The 22412-nt window shown below is 43.6% G+C and overlaps 1 protein-coding gene across 1 annotated transcript; it reads left to right on the top strand.

The window, feature by feature from the left end:
* The first annotated feature begins 280 nt into the window (after positions 1-280).
* On the top strand, positions 281-13241 carry LOC144230353 (methyl-CpG-binding domain protein 3-like 2B). The gene is made up of 3 exons (XM_077762682.1): positions 281-357; positions 8269-8406; positions 12532-13241. The coding sequence occupies exons 2-3, from the start codon at positions 8362-8364 to the stop codon at positions 13108-13110; spliced, it is 624 nt and encodes a 207-aa protein (XP_077618808.1). The 5' UTR covers positions 281-357; positions 8269-8361; the 3' UTR covers positions 13111-13241.
* The last annotated feature ends 9171 nt before the right edge of the window (positions 13242-22412 follow it).

Genomic DNA, 22412 nt, shown 5'->3' with positions numbered 1-22412 from the left:
GCCATCCCCCAGGATGGCCAGTGTTTCCTGCAAGTCTTCTCTTTCTGCACTTTATTCTAGACTTTGAAAACCCAACCACTTCATTTTCCTTTTGACTTAATTCAGCTTATTTTGTCCCAGGGTCTCTTCAGTGCTGGGGCTGCAGAGATGAGCCCGGAGCAGCCACTACCCTCACCAATGCCACCGTCAAGCGAGAGCACTAAAGCATTTCCTTTTTCCTTTATTCTTTCTAGATGCAGCAAGTCCACGAAGATGGGCTGTATGTTTTGGTCAAAGAAGATGCAACCTCTTGAGTTACTCCAGGCACAAGACTGTGTCTTTTAGGCTGGCTTCCTCCCACCCCAAAACCCTGTGGAGGTAAATTGTCATTTCCTCTCCATCTCTGTCTTTCTCTTCTCATTTCCCCAAAGATACAGTGACCCATCCTTTTTTCCTGTACATCAACACTAGCCCCCAAGACACATCTAGACAATTAGCCCCTAGGTTGAAACACTATAGATTTTTTTTTATAGAGACACCATAAAGATGTATTTATTCAATACAAGCTGCCACTGTTTGAATGTGGAACCCAGGAGAAAAGAATATAATATCAAAAACACTTAATATTTTCAAGGGCATCTGGGTGACTCAGTGGGTTGAGTGTCTGACTCTTGATTTCAGCTCAGGTCATGATCCCAGGGTCATGGGATTGAGCCCCGCGTTGGGCTCCGTGCTGAACATGGAGCCTGCGGGGGATTCTCTCTCTCCTTCTGCTCCTCTTCCCTGCTCTCATGTGCATGTATTCTCTCTCTTGCTAAAAAAATTTTTTTTAATTTTTTGATGTTATATATTTTTTATTAATTTTTAAAAATTTATGGGGCGCCTGGGTGGCTCAGTTGTTAAGCGTCTGACTNCTCTCTCAGAAATAAATAAAAACATTAAAAAAATTTTTTTTAAATTTTTAAAATTTACATCCAAGTTAGCATATAGTACACCAATGATTAAGGGGGTATTCAGGAATCTACTCTTGAAATCATTGAAACACTATAGATCTTAAATCCCACTTTCTGCTAAGGCCCTCACACCCACAGTGTCACTCAATGGTAACTGCTGAGGTCACCCTTTTCCCTGAAACCTATTCTCAGCCTGTCCTTGGCTTATTACAGGGTACCAGTGGGATTTCCTGGGGAACCCTCTCAGGCTGGAAAGAGACATTTTGAAATGTTAAGCATCAGGAACAAGAGAGTTCAGTAGAATTAAACTTGGGTGCATATGTGGGGCTCTAACCTGTGAACCCACGAACCTAGACATCATGATCTGAGCCAAAGTCCAATGCTTAGCTGATGGAGCCACCCAGGCGCCCCTGACAATTGGTGATCTTAAGAGTAGATGGAGTGTAAGATTATTTAGGGTACTGAAGGAATTGATGTTTGAAAATGCTTGAGACACATGAAATATCACAAGGTCTATACTGATGTATCACAAATAAATTTAAATGTGTTCATCCTACACGGTAAGCTCCTGAAACATGTGACTGGCACTTGCACGAGCACGTGTGTAGAAAGACTCCATAACAATGATGAGTAAAGGGCTGGACTACATTGTTGTATGTATTACAAATATTCTAATCTGCACTAATACCATGCATTTCAGAGATGATGAGGGAATGGGTCAGAACAGCTTATTTAGATCAGCAGGAGCTTTTTCAATGGTTTGAGGGCAAAGCTTAGAATTTCTAAGTTCTTCTGGGGGTGGGAGGGGACTTTTGGGGTGGGAGTGGAGATGGTTGTTGGGCTTGGGTGAGCCTTTTCCGGAGCAAGGGGAGGAACTCTGGGCTGAAGACAGAACCTGCATGAGTCCAAGTGTTAGAAGACAAGACAAGCAGATACTATCACTCAGATGCAATAGTCAAAGAAGAGGGGGAGACACCTGGGTGTTCGTTTCACGAACTGGTTCTCCTGTTTGGAAGACTCTGGGCTCACATCTTTGAATGACTGGTTTGACTTTGGAAATTCAACCTTTATTTTTGGAAAATATACATGTGCACAGTATTTTAAACTACTATTATTCCACAAGGCTACTATAAGAAGTACAATGCTGTGTTCTACTTCTTTTATTGCCCCTTGGGCACTTTCCTATGAGATCGTCAGGTTGTTGAGCAAGGGTACAAATAATGCCAGTGCCTCACATACCTAAATATTCATAGCGAGCAAACTCCCAAGTGAAGTGTATCCCCTTGTCCTACTTTATAAAAGTATCTTCATCACGGCCTTGAAGACCAGGTTTGGACTTAGAATTCTAGATTCTACAGGGGTGTCTGGGTGGCTCAGTCGGTTAAGGGTCCAACTTCAGCTCAGGTCATGATCTCACAGTTCATGAGTTTGAGCTCCGTGCTGGGCTCTGTGCTGACAGCTCAGAACCTGGAGCCTGCTTTGGATTCTGTGTCTCCCTCTCTCTTTGTCCCACCCCTGCCTGCACTCCGTCTCTCTCTTCTCTCTCTCAAAAATAAACATTAAAAAAAAAAAAGAATTCTAGATTCTGCAGCAAGTATACCAGAATGTATTGTCAGAGGGAGACTTGACCCACACCAGCCCCTTTCTTTCTACCTCTGTCTCCATCCAATATTATGAGAGACCTTGAACACATGGAGGTAGATGTCCCAGGCTGCATGTTCAAGTTGTATACAAACCCTTGTTAAGAGCCAACACTGAACACCCCTTGGACCCAAGTGTGCAAACACCACTAGCATTGAAGGTGGACACCCAGAGAGAGTGAGTTTTGGAGAAGATGTTCCTGTGGCATCAGGAAGGAAGAAGAGTTTGGGGACAGAATGAAATCTTGGGGGCATGCTCCATGTGTTGTCACACGGGGCAGAACTGCAGATTTGTCAGCAAGGTCTGATGTGGTTGGTTGGCCCTGGTACTGGATAATAGGAGAGGCCAGGAAGTGGAGAAGGGTTGAGGACAGCCTACTCAATATGAGTTCGATGTAATCACCATCACCCTAAAGCCTCAAAGTTCCCCCAGTCTGACTCAGCCCCCATTCTCTAGATATTGCCTAATGGTGATATTCCTTATCTGCTCCATCCTATTCATTCATCTCCAAAACACTTCTTTTTCCTTGTTTCTTGTCAATATTTACACTGTAAATATAAATTGTGTTTCTACATAGAAAAAAATTATAAAAAGAATATCACAGGGAATGTTTTCTGTAGATATTGAACCCCTAAGAAAAGCAGAAGGGAAATGCACAAGGCATTTGACCGACTTTCTGGTTTTGAGTCCCAGCAAATTGTTGAGATAGTCTGGCTTGTGACGTCCTTTTCTGAGAGCATCTATGAGGGCTTCTTAGATTAGCAGCTTCTTGGCATTTGAGAAATTCTGATGGACATTTGGGGTTGATCTCAGGCCAATTTAGAGATAATTTAGGCCTGTGTAATTGTGTTACAGAGAGTGTGTGTGTGAGAGAGAGCACGAGAGAGTGATCCCTGGTACTTTAAGCTTGTGTATGGTGTGCACACATGTACTGGTGGGTGGACTACACTCTAGGGGCAGGTAGAACTCCTTTCCTTTGGGAAATCAACCCTATCCACTCTTGTGGGGTTAGCTATCCTTGGCTTCATCTAGCCAAGTCCGATAGAAATAGGACACCTGCTATCCATCATTTCCAATTTTTGAACAAACACGTTTACAAAAGTAAACACAAGTGATCAAGTGCACTTTTGAAACATTTTATTTAGCTCAAGAAATCCAGTGTTATCATTGGGATTATAATCCACACCAAAGTGAAGAGTAAGATATGTTATAACTTGTCTTTGTTCAGAGCTTTGAAATCCACTGTGTGGTCAGTTACAGCGTATCCAATTCCAAAGTTAAATTTGATCAGATACATTTGATCTGTACATAGATTTAATGTTATAAGACTCAGAGCTAAGTTTCTTCCCACATTAAATTTATAATTTTCCAAATAACTAATCCAAATACTAGTATTTGTAATAGGTTTGCCATAGTTAAACTTGGAACCACATTCACAAATCCCATCCTCTTCATTGCCAAGGAGCATCCCCTGTGATCCCCCTGGGTCACCATTTGAATATCCATTCATCCGGAGGGACCCTGGAGTCACATTCAGCTTCTTTGGTCTTTGTTACCATTGGCCATCAGCGCTTTTATGAACGTATGTTTTCATTTCTCTCAAGTAAATATCTTAAAATGGGAAAGCTGGGGCAAATGGTAAGTGTAATCACACACCATTTTCCCTGAGCAGTTGTCCCATTTTGCATTCCCACAAGGAATGGGCCAGGTCCCAGCTGCTTTGTCTTGCCCTGAGGTCTTCCTTAGGGTCTTAATGGCCGGGTGATGTTATCTCACGGTGGATTTCATTTGCATTGACTTCAGGAGGAGTGATGTTGGACAGCTTTTCAACCGCTTTTCTGGGTGCACTGTCTGAATTTTTCCTATATTTTCCCTCTTCGTCTCCCTTCCCCTACACCCCAGCTATTAAGAAACATTCTCTATTCTGTGTATTAGTAGTTCATTGTGATGAGATTTGTAATATTTTCTCCTCCAAACTGGAGTTGTTTTTTTCTTCCCCCCTTTAAATCTCACGACAGCATCTGCTGCAGAGCAAAGGTTTGGGAGGGAGTCCCCAGAATGCGCATCTGTGCTGTTCCTAGGTGCGGGTGATGCGGGGTCCTGGGCAGGCAGCCGCTGTCCCTGAACTGGCGCGTGCCAATTCTTGACAGAGGGGTGGGTGCTGGGGGGCAGTCCCCTTGGAAGAGTCGCCTGCACCCGGGGAGGGTGGTCTGCGATGAATCACGCGGCAGGTTCTGGGACTCGCTGCGGGAGTCAGAGGTCTTTGCGCAGAGCTGGACCAGAGCCCCAGGCAGCCCCGGGGGGTGGGGTGTGTGTGTGTAGGGGCCTTGGAGAGAGGCTGGAGGACCGGGGTGCTCAGGGACGAGGGCGAGATCCCCGGGAACGGGTTGGCTGAGGATCCCGGCAGGGGGAGAGGCCGGTGGCCTCGGGGAGCCTCGCACCGCACTTCGGCACTGCACTGGGCTGAGACGGATCCCTTTCCAGTACTTGATTCCCCATGTGCATTGACTCAACGGAGCCCCCAGTCCTGGGCCAGGATTCTCCATGACCCCAGGACGTGCGCAGGGACACCCGCCGGGACCCTGTTGCTGAGCGTGACCTTCGAGTCTGCCAGTGGGGCCTGGACCCGGGCCTCACCTCCCAGGGCAGCTGGAGGTGATCGCGTGTCTGTGGGACTCTGCCGCCTCCCTGTCCCCTCCCCCACCCCGCCCCCAAGGGAGAAGAGCTGAGTCCCGGGCCTCAGTGGGGAGGCTCTAAGGGTGGTGGGCTGGGGAAGGAGATGCCCCCCAGGAGCAACGCCCCCCCCCCCCCCCAGGCGTCCTCCCCAACCAGCCCTCTGAGCGGGCACCGCTGCAGTCACTCCCGCAGCCACCTGGATCCACAGCTCCTGGGAATCCCTGGCGCCGGTGTCCCACCGTCACCCCGCAAGAACCCGGGGGCTTGGCAGCTGGTCCCAGAGCAGCCGGAGCAGCCGTCAGTCCCCCGCCCCTGCCTCCACAGTCCTGGGCTGTTCCTCTGGGCCTTTGGCTCACATTACATTTCTGAGATCCATTCTTACTCTTCAGTCCAAGCCAGTTGTGCGTTCTTAATGCTGGGTGCAGTGCCCTTGGGTGCAAAAGTCTCACTGTGACTTTTATTAGCATTTCCCTGAAACTAAAGAGTTTTTTTTTAACATGTTAACTAAATATTTGTTTGTCCTTTTTTAATGGGGTTCCTATTCTAGAATTTTTGAGCCATTTTTCTAGTGGGTGTTCAGTTTTATTTTTTATCAGAAAGAATTATTTACATAATTCTGCTTGATGTACTTTACCAGATGTGCACAATGCCAATTTCTTCTCTCACCCAGGCTGTCCACCCCCTCTGCCTTTTGGTGAATTTTAATGAATTCATTTAAACTTATTATGATTCACTTTGTGTATTTCGCTTCAAAACGAAAACATTTCTCCTCATCGCGGAACTGCCCTGCTCTCTTTTTTAAAGGAAAAATTTTTTAAATTTTTTTAAATGTTTTATTTATTTCTAGGAGAGAGAGAGAGAGACAGCGTGAGCAGGGGAGGGTCAGAGAGAGAGGGAGTCGCAGACTGAAACAGGCTCCAGGCTCTGAGCTGGCAGTCAGCACAGAGCCCGACGCGGGGCTCGAACCCACGAACCGCGAGATCATGACCTAAGCGAAAGTCGGACGCTTAACCGACTAAGCCACCCAGGCGCCCCTGCCCTGCTCTCTTTTTAAAGTTATGTATTACGTTTATGGTAGAACTAAAATTAAGAATTTAAATAATTAAGGAATTGATTCGATTCATTCTAGCAAAATGCTGGATTGTAAACCGGAAGTCAGTTCAAGAGCAAATATCCCAACAAAACTACAGTGTGAACAATATTAGTAAGCTCAGGACTGGGTTAAAAGGGAAGTGAGATGAGGAGAGCAGAGAGATCGTGTGGAAAGATGACGTCAGAAACGAGGATACAGGCTGTTCCATGTTGATGAAAGACATCAGCCTCTAGATGTAACTAAGTCAACATCACCTAAGCAAAGTCAATACCCAGGAGATGCCATTGTCTGAAAACCAAAGTTAAGGTGACAGATTTTAGAGAATGGAGAGGCCAAATAAACAACAACAGGTTAACTGGTAGTATTGAAACAAAACTTAAGTAAGGTCGATATCAACAGAGTACCATTTTTAAAATGCTAGAAGAGGGGAGCCTGGGTGGCTCAGTGGGTTAAGCATCTGACTTCACCTCAGGTCATGATCTCGTGGTTCATGGGTTCAAGCCCCGCGTTGGGCTCTGTGCTGACAGCTCAGAGCCTGGAGCCTGCTTCAGATTCTGTGTCTCCCTCTCCTTCTGACCCTCCCCTGCTCATACTCTGTCTCACTCCAACAAAAATGAATAAACATTTAAAAAAAATAAAATGCTAAAAGAAATATGTCAAACGATGATTCTATGACCAGCAGCAATATTGCCCCCAAATAAACATGTCTTAAGAAAAACTAAAAACAAAAAGACCCATTTCATTGTTAGCACACTTGAGTTTGAAAAAAATACTAGAGTGAGTTTTTTAGTCCAAACGAGTAGAATCCCAGATTGAAAACCAGGGTCACAGGAAGGAACAAAGAGAAGGAAAGGACAATTTATAATTACAAATGAATTTTGTTTTTTGAGGCAATTCTGGAAATCTCTCTTGGAGATTGAAATAAATGCTGTAGCAGGATTCTTGCACAGAGACTCACGATATGGAGGCTTTTCTTTCCAGGAAGCAACTTTATTCCTGCTGGTACCACTCAGTTGGGTTCATGCCCAAGAACTGAGCCCGAAATGCCATGTAGACTTGGCATAGATTTTTATACATTTTTTTCTTCTTTGTTTCCCATATATGGTAACGCACAAACATGTGGTCTGATTAAGCGGTCTCATGTTACAAGGTCATGAGGGGTTTTGTCCTGACCCTTACAACCAGGTTGCCTTGAGGGTTTTTGTTTGTTTGTTTGTTTGTTTTTCTTTCCTTAGGGAGGGGACCTCCCTAACTAATAAAAGAGTTAAATCAAAGTCAGTTAAATGAAGAGAGCGGAACATTCACTATTTAGGTCAAAGGGTAGGGAAAGTGTAAGGTGGTTGAAATATTCTGAAATTTACTGACAAGATGAAATATAAATGCGCAAATAAATTATTAATTTACTTTTAATGTCTTTGTGATATAGTCCATAGAATTGTTAATAAATGTTTTGGACACTCCTTTACTGAGAAACGTTTAGTTTCTAATTTTTTCCTAATAAACCATACGTTGTTATGAAAAGTTTTGTACATAGAAGCTTCCATTTCTGTTTTTATGGAATGCATCCATTGTGGGAGGAAACAGGACACATTAAAATGTGGACAGAAACTCCAAGATACAAATGTATCGCCCACACCTGTATTCAAGGATGTCTTCTACAGCAGCTAATGGTGTCAATAGTCCCACGTGGGTGTGTGTTTAAGGTTTATTTATTATTTAAATAATCTCTGCAACCAACGTTGGGCTCAAATTCACAACCCAGAGATCAAAAGAGTTGCGTGTTCCTCCGACCAAGCCAGCGAAACAACCCAATTTTTGTATCTTTGTATGAAGAGTTAGGGCCGCCCAAATCCAGTTTATATGAGACAGGATTTTCCTTGGGGATTATCCGCTCATTGGATTATCCACTCCCTTCCTCCATAAAAGGGGCCTCAGACGCAGAGGCAGAAGGCACACCTCTTCCAGCAGGCCACAAGCTCTCCCCCTCAGGAGTGGAGGCATCACCGCACATCTGAAGCCATGGAGGAGCCTGCATCCCTCTGTCCTCCAGGCCAGCCTGTTCTGGTGAGTATGGAATCATGGTGTTGGCGTGTGCACCCATTGTATACTGATGGGTTTCTTTTTTAATGTTTATTTTTGAGAGAGGAGAGACAGAGCAGTGAGTGGGGGAGGGACAGAGAGAGAGGGAGACACAGAATCCAAAGCAGGCTCTGTGCTGACAGCTCAGACCCCTATGTGGGGTTCGAAGTCAGAACTGAGATGGTGACCTGAGCTGAAGTCCGAAGTTCAGCCAATGTTCAGCCAACGGGAGCCACCCAGGTGCCCCGGGACACTTATCCTTCTGTGAAACCTCTTTAAGTGAACAGACAGGAGATTTTAAAACAAGAAAAAATCTTAACTGAAAACTGTTTCTTAGGTATTCATTTTTAAAAGTTTTATTTATTTTAAAGTTTATTTTGAGAAAGTGTTAGTGGGGAAGGGGCAGAGAGAGAGAGGGGGAGGGAGAGAAGCTCAACTAGGGCTCCGTGCAGTGAGCATGGAGCCCAGCTCAGGGCTCAATTTGGGGCTCGATCCCACAGACCATGATATCACGACCTGAGCTGAAACCAAGAGGCAGAGGCTTAGCCAACTGAGCCACCCAGGCACCTCTCAGGTGTTAATGTTTTTTAAATAATGTTCAAAGTATTGTACTATTTTGTATAAAGTTTTCTTGGGATAATAGGCTGGATGTTTTTGTTTGGTTGTTTTGGTTTAACCAACAATATAACCAGGAATGGAAATAGCCTTTAGCCCTCCACTGTTTAAATTGTTCCCCACTCTGGAAAATTCTTTACCCACAATGTGCTTGGTCTTCTTTTTAATTCAGTTCTTTGCTCAAATATGTCCGCAGTCCCTCCCTAATCTCTTCATCAGTAATTGTAGTTAATTACTGGGACACCTGGGTGGCTCAGTCAGTTAAGTGTCTGACTTCTGGCTCAGGTCATGATCTCCATGAGTTTGAGCCCCGCGTCGGGCTCTGTGCTGACAGCTCAGAGCCTGGAGCTGCTTCAGATTCTGTGTCTCCTTCTCTCTCTGCCCCTCCCCCTCTTGCACTCTGTCTCTTTCTCTCAAAACTAAATAAACATTTAAAAATTAAAGACAAATAATAATTGTAGTTAATTTCTTTGTCCTGTTATCCCTCCCTACTCTTTCCCTCCATCCCTCTCTTTGTCTGTGTCAGACTTACTGTTTACCACAGTAGTTAATTATACTTGACATGATATTAGATATTATTCTGTGTATTAACTCTTTCACTAAGACTAAAATAAAAAATAAATGGGGAGGGGAGTGACTCTGCTAAGTTAAATTTTGGATCATGGGTTTTAGTGCACAACTTGGCATATATTAGGTGCTCTATAAGTGGGAGGATCAAATAATCTTTCCTCTAAACTGGGACCTCTCGAGTTTTGAAAGGGGTGGTGTTAATAATTATGGCAGGACAGAAGGACTGAAATGAGATTTGTGGCTTCCCTTTAAAAGGAAATGAGAGGTTTAAAAAGAAAGGCACATTGATTACGTTTGCATTTTTTTAAATGTTTTATTTCTGAGAGAGAGGCAGCGTGAGCAGGGGAGGGTCAGAGAGACAGGGAGACACAAAATCTGAAACAGGCTCCAGGCTCTGAGCTGTCAGCACAGAGCCCGACACGGGGCTCGAACCCAAGAACTGTGAGATCATGACCTGAGCCAAAGTCAGACCCTCGACTGAGCCACCCAGGCGCCCCTAGATTTGTATTTTAAACAGATTATTGTGATTAGAGTCATATATAATACTCCTCCCATATCCCAGGGGATGTGTTCTGAGGCCCTCAGTGGATGCTTGAAACCATAGATAGTACTGAATCCTACATATACCCTATATGTGTTTTTTTTCTATACATACATTCTTATGATAAAGCTTATAAAGTAGGCACAGTAAGAGATTAACAACAACAATAAAATAGAATAATTATAACAACATGCTGTAATAGTTATGTGAATGTAGTCTCTCAAAGTACGTACCTGTATTGTACTCGCCTTTCTTCTTCTGATGATGTGAGGTGATCAAATGCCTAGGTGATGAGGTGGAGTGAGGTGAGTGGCAGGCACCGTGATGTAGCCTGAGGCTAGTACTGACCTTCTGATGATGCATCAGAAGGAAGACCATTCCTTCTGGACCTTGGACCACAGTTGACCTCAGGTAGCTAAAACCTGAAACCATGGATAAGGGGAATTGCTATAATGAATCCCAGAGAGAAAGGATTAAAAAATATCAGGTATTGATAAATTTAGTGCAGTATGCCACGAAGTCCTTGTATAATTGTGGTGGAGTGAATTTATTTGAAAAATCTAGAAAGTATTTTTTTGAGTTTGAATAATTTCTTTCCTCAAATATATCTGAACACCTTCTAAGGGAAAATAAGTGGTTACGGGATGGAAACCATTAAAGTACACATTAGTTATCTTTTTGAGTATCCAATTTATAGAAAAACAATATGAAAGAAATGGTAATACACATACTAGTGAACATAAAAGAATCAACACTGAAAATATAAGTTTGGTTGCTGGATCAGGAAAGGTCACTGGGGATGTGGGATTTTATAGGGAAGCTGAAAGGTGCTCAAGAATTATTCAGAAGTTGAGAGTCTTTAGGTAAATTCAGGAGGGTGGAGGCAGGGTTTATTGTTATAATAGTGTGGGGTGGCCAGAATGACACTCAAGTTTAGACAGGACATGAGTAGTAGCAAGTGGTTTTGGGGACACTGAGATATCTATCAGTGACTTTTTGGGGGGGAANACGGGATGGAAACCATTAAAGTACACATTTTTGAGTATCCAATTTATAGAAAAACAATATGAAAGAAATGGTAATACACATACTAGTGAACATAAAAGAATCAACACTGAAAATATAAGTTTGGTTGCTGGATCAGGAAAGGTCACTGGGGATGTGGGATTTTATAGGGAAGCTGAAAGGTGCTCAAGAATTATTCAGAAGTTGAGAGTCTTTAGGTAAATTCAGGAGGGTGGAGGCAGGGTTTATTGTTATAATAGTGTGGGGTGGCCAGAATGACACTCAAGTTTAGACAGGACATGAGTAGTAGCAAGTGGTTTTGGGGACATTGAGATATCTATCAGTGACTTTTTGGGGGGGAATTGGTTGGTTGAACTTGGAGCTGTTCCACTGTTAGTGGAGTCATCAGTATTATCATTGATGAGGTGAGTGGGAGTGGATGTTGGGTATCAGGACTGGAGTCAGATCTGCACTGATCTATGGGCATTTCTAGTTCTGTTAATGCTATTTGAAAGCCAGGGAAATGGATGGGTGGCCTAGACAGGGGTGAGGATGTAGAACAAACGTGACAGCAAGACTGACTTCTAAGAAGCATCAATTGTTGTGGTAAGTCAGAAAGAGGAGGTGACCTTAATAGGGAGGAGCATGGAGAATGTTCTATGCCAGAACCTTGAGAAAATAGTTTTACAATGGAGGTCTTTGCAAAAAAAAAAAAAAAAAAAAAAAAGGAAATGTGTGATCGGAATGTGGTGTTTCTGGTGGCTATTTATTCATGAACGGGAGGACAGTTGGGTGAAGACGGGATTTGAATGTGCAAGTGAGAGTGAGTGAGTGGGTAAGGAAGGGTTGGAGAAACATGATCTCACTGAGGATAGAGCTAGAACCAGTCTGTTCTAGTCCTAGATCCCAGGAAAGAGATATTGCAACCTGAATTCTTGGGCTACAAAGAAACTTGTGATCCCTGTGTCCAAATGACGGTGGGTTGAGGAGTGCCAGCATGTGTGTGGTTGACACTGACGAGGGTGGGAAGATGGGAACACCCTCCAGGGAAGATGATGGGAGGGGAAAAGGCTCTGGAGTTGGCACTGGGTAATGACCTCAAGCCTTCTGTCCTTGACTCCTATCTGCTTGCTGGCATCCCAGGAACTATTCTTGCACCAGCATCAGCATCACCTGGGAACCCTTAGAAATGCAGATTCTTGGCTCCACCCAGAGCTACTTGGCCTCAGGTCCAGAAATCTGAGTCTTAACAACCCTCCGGATGCTGGTGACACAACAGTGTGATTGGAGACACATCTCTCCCTGGAGAGAGGAGGGTGGAAGTTGGTGGCCTTCATCTGCATTTTATTCAAATTTCATGTTTCATTTTGTTTTCAAAGGGGAAGCTTAAAAGAAACATGATGGCCCAGACTCTAGAGAAGAAAAGACAAGTCCATTTAGCCAAGACCAAGCAGAGGCGTCGTGAAAGAGCCACACTTCCTATAAGGAGGACCAGCTGCATTTTCGAGAGGTCGGTCACGAGGATAACTTCCCATCCTGGCAATGAGACCAGGCGCAGTCAATGGGAAGGAATCTTGGAGAAGCCCCAGCAAATCTATGCATACAGGAGACTGCAGGGCCTTCAGGCCTGCAGCAGCGATGGGGAGGTTTTAAGTCCTTTGGACGTTACAAATATCTTACAAGAAGTTACACGTGGTAGTGTGGGTGGTACCAGGTCGCTACCTAAAAGACCTGACCCGGGCACAGCGCCATCTTCCTGTTGGGCACGGCTGGTCCAGGAAGTGGGTTTCTGTCTTCCGGCCCACGTCTGCAGACAACCAGTAACGCTCCAAGATATCTGGAGACAGACTCAGAAAGTGAGCAAAGCAAAGGACCGACTGGCTGAGGCCTTGCGCGCAGACAGTCTTGCCAGGGAGGCAGAGAAAGCCAGAAGCCAAGAAGGACGTTCTGACGACTAGAGGAAGAGGAGAAGGCTTCGCGGAAGGGCCGAGGGGGGTGGCCCTCGGAGGGACTTGCCAATGAGACACGTGCTTCACTTTCTGTTGGAATGTCAGTCCTTGTTTGTTTCTTGCTCTATACCATCACGCTTTGTTACATTAAAATGGCACTTAAGGCAGATGTGAAAGAGTGGTGGTTTTGTGGGTGAAAGATTGGATTTCATGTGATAGGAGAGAAGAGAAAGCTTGGCCCTGAGTGTCGGCCTCACAGCATAGGACACACTGGAGTTATTCAATAAACACTTCATTTTATTTACGAACAATGCATTTGGCCAACAAACATTGTAATTACTTGTGGCGAACAAATACTTGATAGAATAAAGGTGTCACATTGCAGAAGTCAGAGGGGGAGACCATCTCACTAGGGTCAGGAAGGAAAAGAAGGATCCGGCATTTTCTGGACTTCCTTGTACTTTGGATAGAGTAGTTTAGGCAGAGGTGGGGAAGGAAGCCTGGTTTCAGAGGGTCAAAGACAGAAAAACAAAAGGGTAGGGAGTGAGTGGAGGCTGACAGCTATGCCTTGTGCCTCCTACAACAGGCTCTGGATTTAACTGAGTGAAAGTTCGAGGCTTATTCCAACACAGGACTGGGGCAGGTCTGAATCTTCAGGATGAGCTACTCTGCTTCTCCAATGTCCTGGGGTAGGAGGACATCCCATGCCCCTCCCTAGTCCAGTAGGATCTAGGCACAGGGCCCTTTATGACACAGGGGTACACAGGATCTTACTTGCCACATCCGGAGTTCTGGGAGGTGGTGCTGAGTGAGGTCGCAGTGTAGGAGAGGTGGCCTCGGTTTGAGGACCCCCCCCCCGGAAGGAGAGCATAGTAGGGGTGGATGTGGGGGTCAGCATGTCAAGACCTGCTTTCCCCATTAAAATTTTTTTGGTGTTTATTTTTGAGAGAGAGAACGTGTGAGCAGGGGAGATGCAGAGAGAGGGAGACAGAATCCAAATCAGGCTCCAGGCTCCGAGCTGTCAGCACAGAGCCCGACAGACGTGGGTCTCAAACTCCAGAACGGTGAGATCATGACCTGAGCCGTTGGATACTTGGATACTTAACCAACTGAGCCACCCAGGGGCACCTCCCCCCTGCCCTCTTTTGTATTCCACTTGTATTTGTATTCTGCACATATCTGTGTCTGGACATAATCTATTCAAGTCCCACTAACAGCTGATTTCTTCGTTGAACCTTCCCTATTTTTATATTGTTAAATTGTTTTATCTTAAGTTAATTTTAGTTGGGTTTCCTCCTCCATGCATTTCAGTTATTCCTGACTGGTTCCCAGATGTAGGCTATGATTCTGGGGAGTTACATTGAAAGACAAAGGTGTTCCTTTCCAATGGGGGCCTGGCAGAATGGCTCCCACAAAAAAGGGTGGCGTGAAGAAGGGCCGCTCTGCCATCAACGAGGTCATGTCCAGAGAACACGCCATCACCATTCACAAGCGCATCCATGGAGGGTGTTTCCAGAAGTGTGTCCCTCGGGCGCTCACAGAGATGCCGACATTTGCCGTGAAGGAGACAGCGACAACTCCAGCTGTAAGCGTTGACACCAGGCTCAACCAAGCCATCTGGGCCAAGGGAATAAGGACTGTTCCATCCTGTATCCGTGTGTGGTGGTCCAGGATACAAAACGGGATGAAGATTCACCAGACCTGCTCTATGAGTTGGTTACTTGTTGGTTATTTGTACTATTAGCTTTTGATTGATTGAGTGGGAATGAAGGGGGAGTCCTACAGTCGATTCACGGTTTATCAACATCAGAGAATCGTCCCTTGCTTCTTCCAGCTTCTGGCGGTGCCTGCAGTCTCCAGCTGTGTAGCATCTCCCCAATCTTTGCCCGCGTCTTTCTTAGGGCCGCCCTTCCTCCACGTCTCTGTATCTTCTCTTCCTAGAAGATCACCAGCCATTGCGTTTATGGCCCACCCCTAAATCCAACCTGAGAGCAATGTGTTATCTGTCACTTTCTAGGCCAGGCTTCTCTCCTGCATCCTTGGCTCTCTCCTCCATGACCTCAGCTCCCTCTCTCCGTGTCACTTCTGTACTCTGCATGGCCACAGTTTCTGATTTTCACTGCTTCTGTTCAACCTCCTCCACCTCACTGCCACACCGCAGGCTTGGTTCATGCCAGCTCGGTTTGTTACATTTCATGTTTTCTTATTTCAAAGAGGTGAAGGATCTGCCATACTGAAAAGGATAAAACACAGAAGGAAATGGAAGAAGGCATACATAGATGGAAAGATATCCTGTGTTCATAGATAATGAGATTGTTATTAAAATGCCCATTCTGTCCCTACAGATTCAGCGCAGTTTCTATCCAAATTCCAATGGGATTTTTCACAGATAGAAAAAACAATTTTAAATTTCTTATGGAATTACAGAATTCTCCCAATAGTTAAAGCAATTCTGAGAAAAACAACAACAACAAAAAAAAAAACCCATAAAAAACCAAAAACTGGAAGCATCACACTTTCTGAGTTAATTATATTTAAAAAACTATCGTGTTCAAAGCTGTATGATACTTGCATAAAAACAGATACACCAATAGAATAGAGCAGAGAGCCCCCAAATAAACCCATATGTAGAGTCAACTAATTTTCAACAAAGTCATTAAGAACGCACAGTGGGGAAAGTATAGTCTTGTCTTTAAAAAAGAAAATGTTTGAGAGAGTGAAAGCACAAGGGAGGGGCAGAGAGGGAAAGAGAATCCCAAGCAGGCTCTGTGCTGTCAGTGCAGAGCCTGATGCAGGGCTCGATCTCACAATCCATGAGATCATGACCTGAGCTGAAATCAAGAGTCAGATGCTTAACAGACTGAGCCACCTAGGGGCCCCTAAATCACTATCTGCAAGTGAAATCTGAACTCCCATATTCACTGCAGCATTATTGAATAGTCAAAGTATGCAAACAAAATAAGTGTCCATTAACAGATGACTAAAGAAAATGTGATTATTATATAACCTATGTATATATACATATTTGTGAATATTATTCACCCATGAGAAAGAAATAAGTCTATTTGCAACAACATGGATAAACCTGGAAGACATTATAGTAAGTGAAATAAATGACACAGAAAGAAAACTACTACAAGATCTCACTATCATGTGGAATATCAAAAAAAAAAGTCAAACACAATAGCATTTCCCCCTCTTACATAGTCATCAGCTGGAGAATGAATAGATACTGTGGTTTCCACAGCCAATGTACCTCCACACAGCAACAGGAATCCACAAAAATGAACTGACAGAAGAGTAGGGATGGATCTCACAAATCTAATTTGAACCACGCACTGGAGAGTCTATGTTATGCATTTCTTGGAAATATTAATCTGTGGTGCTTTTGGAACAGTGGGTGCTCTGGGGGAGGCAAGGTTGGTTCTTTGTTCCCATTAAACATGTTTAGGGGAAAAATGTTTAAAATATTAAACATCATGGGGGCACCTGAGTGGCTGTCAGTTAGGCGTCCGACTTTGGCTCAGGTCATGATCTCGCAGTTTGTGAGTTCAAGCCCTGCATTGGGCTCTGCATTGGTGATGTGGAGCCTGCTTGGGATTCTCTCTTTCTCTCTCCCTCCCTCCCCCTGCCCCTGCTCTCTGCCCCTTCCCTACATGCACTCTACCTCTCTCTCAAAATAAATACAAAAACTTAAAAAAATATTAAACATCACAAATATAAATGAGTTAATCAGAGCATTTGTTTCTGATACTCCTTTTTCCTCTCTCAGTGCATGGAGAGAGAATGTCTGTCCAGAATTGTTATTCTCTTCCTGAAGGTGTCTTGTACTCTTAAAAGCCAGTCACATCATTCCACGTTCTTGAATTCCTCGTGATTCTTGCCATCAATCCCTGAGGTCACTGATCTCAAGGAGCTACTCACACCAGGTCATCCAGAAAGCAATATCATTAGTTCTTTCTTCACTGATTGCCAAGAGTTCACTGTTGTCCAAACTTAATACGCTGGCTGGAACAATCAGTTGCATATTTAAGTCACCTACGTAAATTTCAAAGTACTGTTGCCTTCCACACCCCCTTCCCTTAATCGACAGATACAACTGGTCCTGCCTGGGGCCCAGACACCAGTCCTTTCCAATTTTACCGGGTAATTCTAAGGCGTTGCCAAGTGTGAGCAGCCCCGAAATGAGAGAAAAGTCCTTCCTCAGGGTTAAAACACTTGGAATTCTTACAAAATAAATTCTGCTGTCCTGGCCCCTCTCACAGCCATTATGATGCACTTGGTCTGGAATGTGTCCAGGCGCCCATAGCATTAAAAGCAGCCCAAATGTGTTTTGCACAAGTCAAGGTCCAGGACCACAGCCTCCAAAACACCTAGAGGAGTGGCTTCTCATCCTTGGCTGTTTTTTAGACCCTTGGGGATTTGTAAATCTCCTGTAGACCAGGCTGTATCCCATTTCTTAGCAGAGGAGAAATGTCAGGACTGGACCCAGCCATCAGTAGTTGTAAAACTCTCCAAGTGATTCTAATGTACATCCAGGCTGAGAGCAATTAAAACAGATCATCTGACGTTGATCACAATTAAAATCAGGTGACGATAGGTGATAACTTCGGCTCCCTCCCTCCCCGCTGGGGTGCTGGTCTCACAGCAGTGGACGCTATTTACCGAAGTGCGAAAGAACATATACCCAGGTTTGGGGGCAACTTTTGGAAGGAAGAAGCATTTTGGATAAAAGGCTTGACGATCAGGAAGTAAGTGTTGTGAGGGCGGGGCCCAGTAGATGTTCCCCTTTGTGAAGTGAGAGTAAAGAGATCTCTGAGAAACCCCCCGGGGTAGGTGGGCTTCCAGAGCCCCCCCCTCCGTAGGTGGCCTTCTGGAACCCCGGATACTCTCTGCACTGATGCCAAATTCTCTGGCTTCCCCTGACCCGCACAGATACTAAGAACTCCCACCCGCCTGTGGGCTCGGTTTACCCCCTTGTGTCTCAGGTTAGACTGGAGAATCTCTTACGGGGTGACCCCTCCCGTGCTCCCCCTTCAGCTGCCTGAGGTCTCTCTTCCCTTCCATCCTTCTTGGTTGAAGACAGCCTTTGCACCCCATTAAATCTCGGGGTGGCCCCGTGAGGATCTACTTCCCAATGCTGTTTGGCAAAGCTGACAAAGCGAACCAGCTCTGTGCTTGTTAGAAGAAGGAGTTTCATTTTTGCCTTCGGTATTCAGCGGTAACCCGTGTATCTGAAGTTGTGAAGGGAACGGTCACGGTTTTGGTGATTTTGTTTGTATCTTTAAGGAAAAACGGTTTGCATCTTGCAGCGAGATTAGTATTGGTGGAGGCAGAGAAACCCTTAGCAGGAGAGTGGAGGTTTTTCTTTCCAGAAAGCAACTTTATTCCTGCCGGCGCCGCTCAGTTCGGTTCATCCCCAAAGTGCAGAGTCCTGAACACCACGTGGCGTGGTTTCTTATGTATATTTTTTACTTCTTTGTCTCCCATATACGGTAACACACAAACATGTGGGCTGACTAAGTGGTCTCCTGTTACAAGATCATGAGGTGTGTTACCAGGTTGGCTTGAAATTTTTTTTTTCGTTCCTTTGGGGGGAACCCTACCACAACCCCACTGAGTCAGTGTGGGGTGAGGGTCGGAGGGATGGTCCATGTGTGGGCCCTAGGAGAGGATGGAATCCTTCCCAACTGCTCTGGGATCCACACACTAGGCTTACTCACGCTGCTGAACTCAGGGGTTTGTAAAGGCCAAATAACCGTTTCTATGAAATACTTGCTAATAAATCTTGTTTTAAAAATCTCAGTTTACGTTTAACACATGAAAAATGTCTACAACATTAAAAATGTCACTCAGAATACATCATGGCGCCCCAAGAGTGAAAATGTTGAAAATCCGCTTAAAAAGCACCATACGCTAATGGGAAGTCTCGGGTAATAAAATTGTATTAATTATGTAAGGACAACTGGAATGAGATGAGACTTCGGGCTGCCTTTCTGAAAATGTGAGGAAGGCAGAAATGAAGGGCTTAAAAAGCAAGCGCTCTGATTAGATTTGCATTTTAAATAGATTATTGTGACAAGAAACATAATTGGATTAGAGGTCAAGGAGATTCTATCTAAATCTTAGCAATTGATACGTTGCAGTATGCCACTCTGACGATTATATCCTTGTGTAATTAGAGTTACGTGACTATTTGAAATGTTTTGTAATTAACTGGAGTTTGACTCATTTATGCTTCAATAAGTCTGTGAGCACCTACTAATATAAAGCAATATTTGAATACCTTTAAGAAAACATTTAAGGCCCACACTAGTCTTCTCTCCAAGGTGTATCTAATTTAGTGAGAGAAAGTGTGAAAGCCGTAGATCATCATACATATATAAGTAAAAAAAATGAACAAAAAAATTGGACAAAGGTAGCATTATAATTTTGATTGTTGGATCAAGAAAGTACACTCTGTGGAAATAATATTTTCTCTGAGATCTGAGACAGGATAAGGAATTATGGGACAGTGAGAATCTTTTGGTGAATTTGGGAGGGTGGATGGCTCATTGATATGAGTGTGAGGTGGCAGGGTGTCCAAAATGATGCTCACATTTAGACAGGGGATCAGTACCAACAAGTGAATTTGGAAATAGCAGGGGAGGACTGGGTTATCTGGGGAGGTGTTAGTACAACTTGGGACCTGGTCACTGAATTGAGCGTCATGGACATGATCTCTGATGGGGTGAATGGGCAGGTGTATACTGGGGTCCCCTGGTTGAATTCCGATTTTGCTTTTGTTGCTTGGACTTTTGAGGTCCTTTCCGAGATAGCACTGACAAAACCAAGGTACAGGAAAATTTCCCGTTTTATTTTTTTTTCTAACTCCAAATTTTATTTTATTTTACAAATAGTTTATTGTCAAGTTGGTTTCCATATAACACCCAGTGCTCATCCCNTTCCCTTGCCTTTGGGGATGTGTCAAGTAAGAAATTGCTGCGGTTGAGGTCAAGGAGGTTTTTTCCTGCTTTTTCCTCTAGGGTTTTGATGGTTTCCTGTCTCACATTCAGGTCTTTTATACATTTTGAGTTTATTTTGGTGTATGGTATGAGAAAATGATCTAGATTCATTCTTCCGCATGTTGCTGTTCAGTTTTCCCAGCACCATCTGTTAAAGAGGCTGTCTTTTTTCTATTGGATGCTCTTTCCCGCTTTGTCAAAGATTAGTTGGCCATAAATTTGTGGGTCCANCGCACGCGCGCGCAGTTGTGAATGGGATAAGTTTCTTGATTTCTCTTTCTGTTGCTTCATAATTGGTGTATAAAAATGCAACTGATTTCTCAATGTTGATTTTTGTACGCTGCGACTTTGCTGAATTCATGGATCAGTTCTAGTAGGCTTCTGAGGTAGTTTGTAAGGTTTTCTATGTAGAGAATCATGTCATCTGTGAAAAGTGAACGTTTGACTTCTTCTTTGCCAATTCTGATGCCTTTGATTTCCTTTTGTTTTCTGATGGCTGATGCTAGGACTTCCAGCACTATGTTAAACAACAGTGGTGAGAGTGGACATCCCTGTCGTGTTCCCGATCTCAGGGGGAAAGCTCTCAGTTTTCCCTATTGATGATGTTAGCTGAGAGCTTATCATAGATGGCTTTTACGATGTTTAAGTAAGTTCCTTCTATCCCGACTTTCTCGAGGGTCTTTATTAAGGAGGGATGCTATATTTTGTCAAATGCTTTTTCTGCATCTATCGACAGGATCATATGGTTTTTCTCTTTTCTTTTGTTAATGTGATGTATCACATTGATTGATTTATGAATATTGAACCAACCGTGTAACCCAGTAACCCAGGAATGAATCCCACTTGATCATGGTGGATAATTCTTTTTATGTTCTGTTGAATTCAATTTGCAAGTATCTTCTTGAGGATTTTTACATCCGTATTNAATTCTAGCTTTTGGTTTTTTTTTTTTTTTTTTTTTTTTTTTTGCTGGGTCTCTGTATGGCTTGGGAATCAAAGTGATGCTGGCTTCAAAAATGAGTCTGGAAGTTTTCCTTTGTTTTCTATTTTTTGGAATAGCTTGAGAAGAATGGTATTAATTCTGTTTTAAATGTCTGGTAGAATTCCCCAAGGAAGCCATCTGACCCAGGGCTCTTATTTTTTGGGAGATTTGTGATAACTGATTCAGTTTCTTCACTAGTTATGGGTCTGTTCAGATTTTCTATCTCTTCCTGTGTGAATTTTAGTAGTGAGTGTGTGTTTAGGAATTTGTCCATTTCTTCTAAGTTGCTCAGTTTGTTGGCATATAAATTTTCATAGTATTCCCTGATAATTGCTTGTATTTCTGAGGGGCTAGTTGTAATAAGTCCAATTTCATTCATGATTTTGTCTCTTTGGGTGCTCTCTTTTCTTTTTGAGAAGGCTGGCTAGAAGTTCGTCAATTTTGTTTATTTTTTCAAAAAAACCAAACTCTTGGTTTCATTGATCTGTTCAACTGTTTTTTGTTTTTTGTTTTTTTTTTTGCGGGGGGGGGGATTCTATATTGTTTATTTCTGCCATGATTTTTATTATTTCCTTTCTCCTACTGGATTTGGGGTGCTCTTGTTGCTCTCCTTCTAGTTCCTTTAGGTGCACTGTTAGATTTTGTACTTGTGCTTTTTCTAACTTCTTGAAATAGGCCTGGAGTGTACTTTCCTCTTAGGACTGCCTTTGCCGCATCCCATAGTGTTTGGATTGTTGTATTTTCATCTTCATTTGTTTCCATATATTTTTTAAATTTCTCCTTTAATTGCCTGATTGTCCCATTCGTTCTTTGGTAGGGTGTTTTTTAACCTCCATGTTTTCGGAGGTTTTCCAGTCTTCTTCCTGTGATTGATTTCAAGTTTCATGGCATTGTGATCTGAAAATGTGCATGGTATGATCTCAATTCTTTTATATTCAATGAGGGCTGCTTTATGTCCCAGTATGTGATCTGTCTTGGAGAATGTACCATGAGCACTTGAGAAGAAAGTGAATTCCATGGCTTCAGGATGTTCAGGTCTAAATATATCTGTCAAATCCATCTGGTCCAATGTGTCATTCAAGTCCATTGTTTCTTTAGTGATTTTCTGTCTAGTTGATCTATCCATTGCTGTAAGTGGAATATTAAAGTCTCCTGCTATTAGCACGTTCTTATCCATAAGATTGTTTGTTTGTGATTGTTTATATTTCGTTGCTCCCATATTTGGTGCGTAGACATTTATAATGGTTAGCTCTTCCTGATGGATAGACCCTGTAATTATTATATAATGCCCTTCTTCATCCCTTGTTCCTGTCCTTACTTTAAAG

Source organism: Crocuta crocuta, unplaced genomic scaffold (genome assembly GCF_008692635.1).
Source record: "Crocuta crocuta isolate KB4526 unplaced genomic scaffold, BGI_CrCroc_1.0 scaffold759, whole genome shotgun sequence".
NCBI lineage: Eukaryota > Metazoa > Chordata > Mammalia > Carnivora > Hyaenidae > Crocuta > Crocuta crocuta.
The sequence above is the reverse complement of the archived record's forward strand: the minus strand, read 5'-3'. Positions and strand labels throughout refer to the sequence as shown.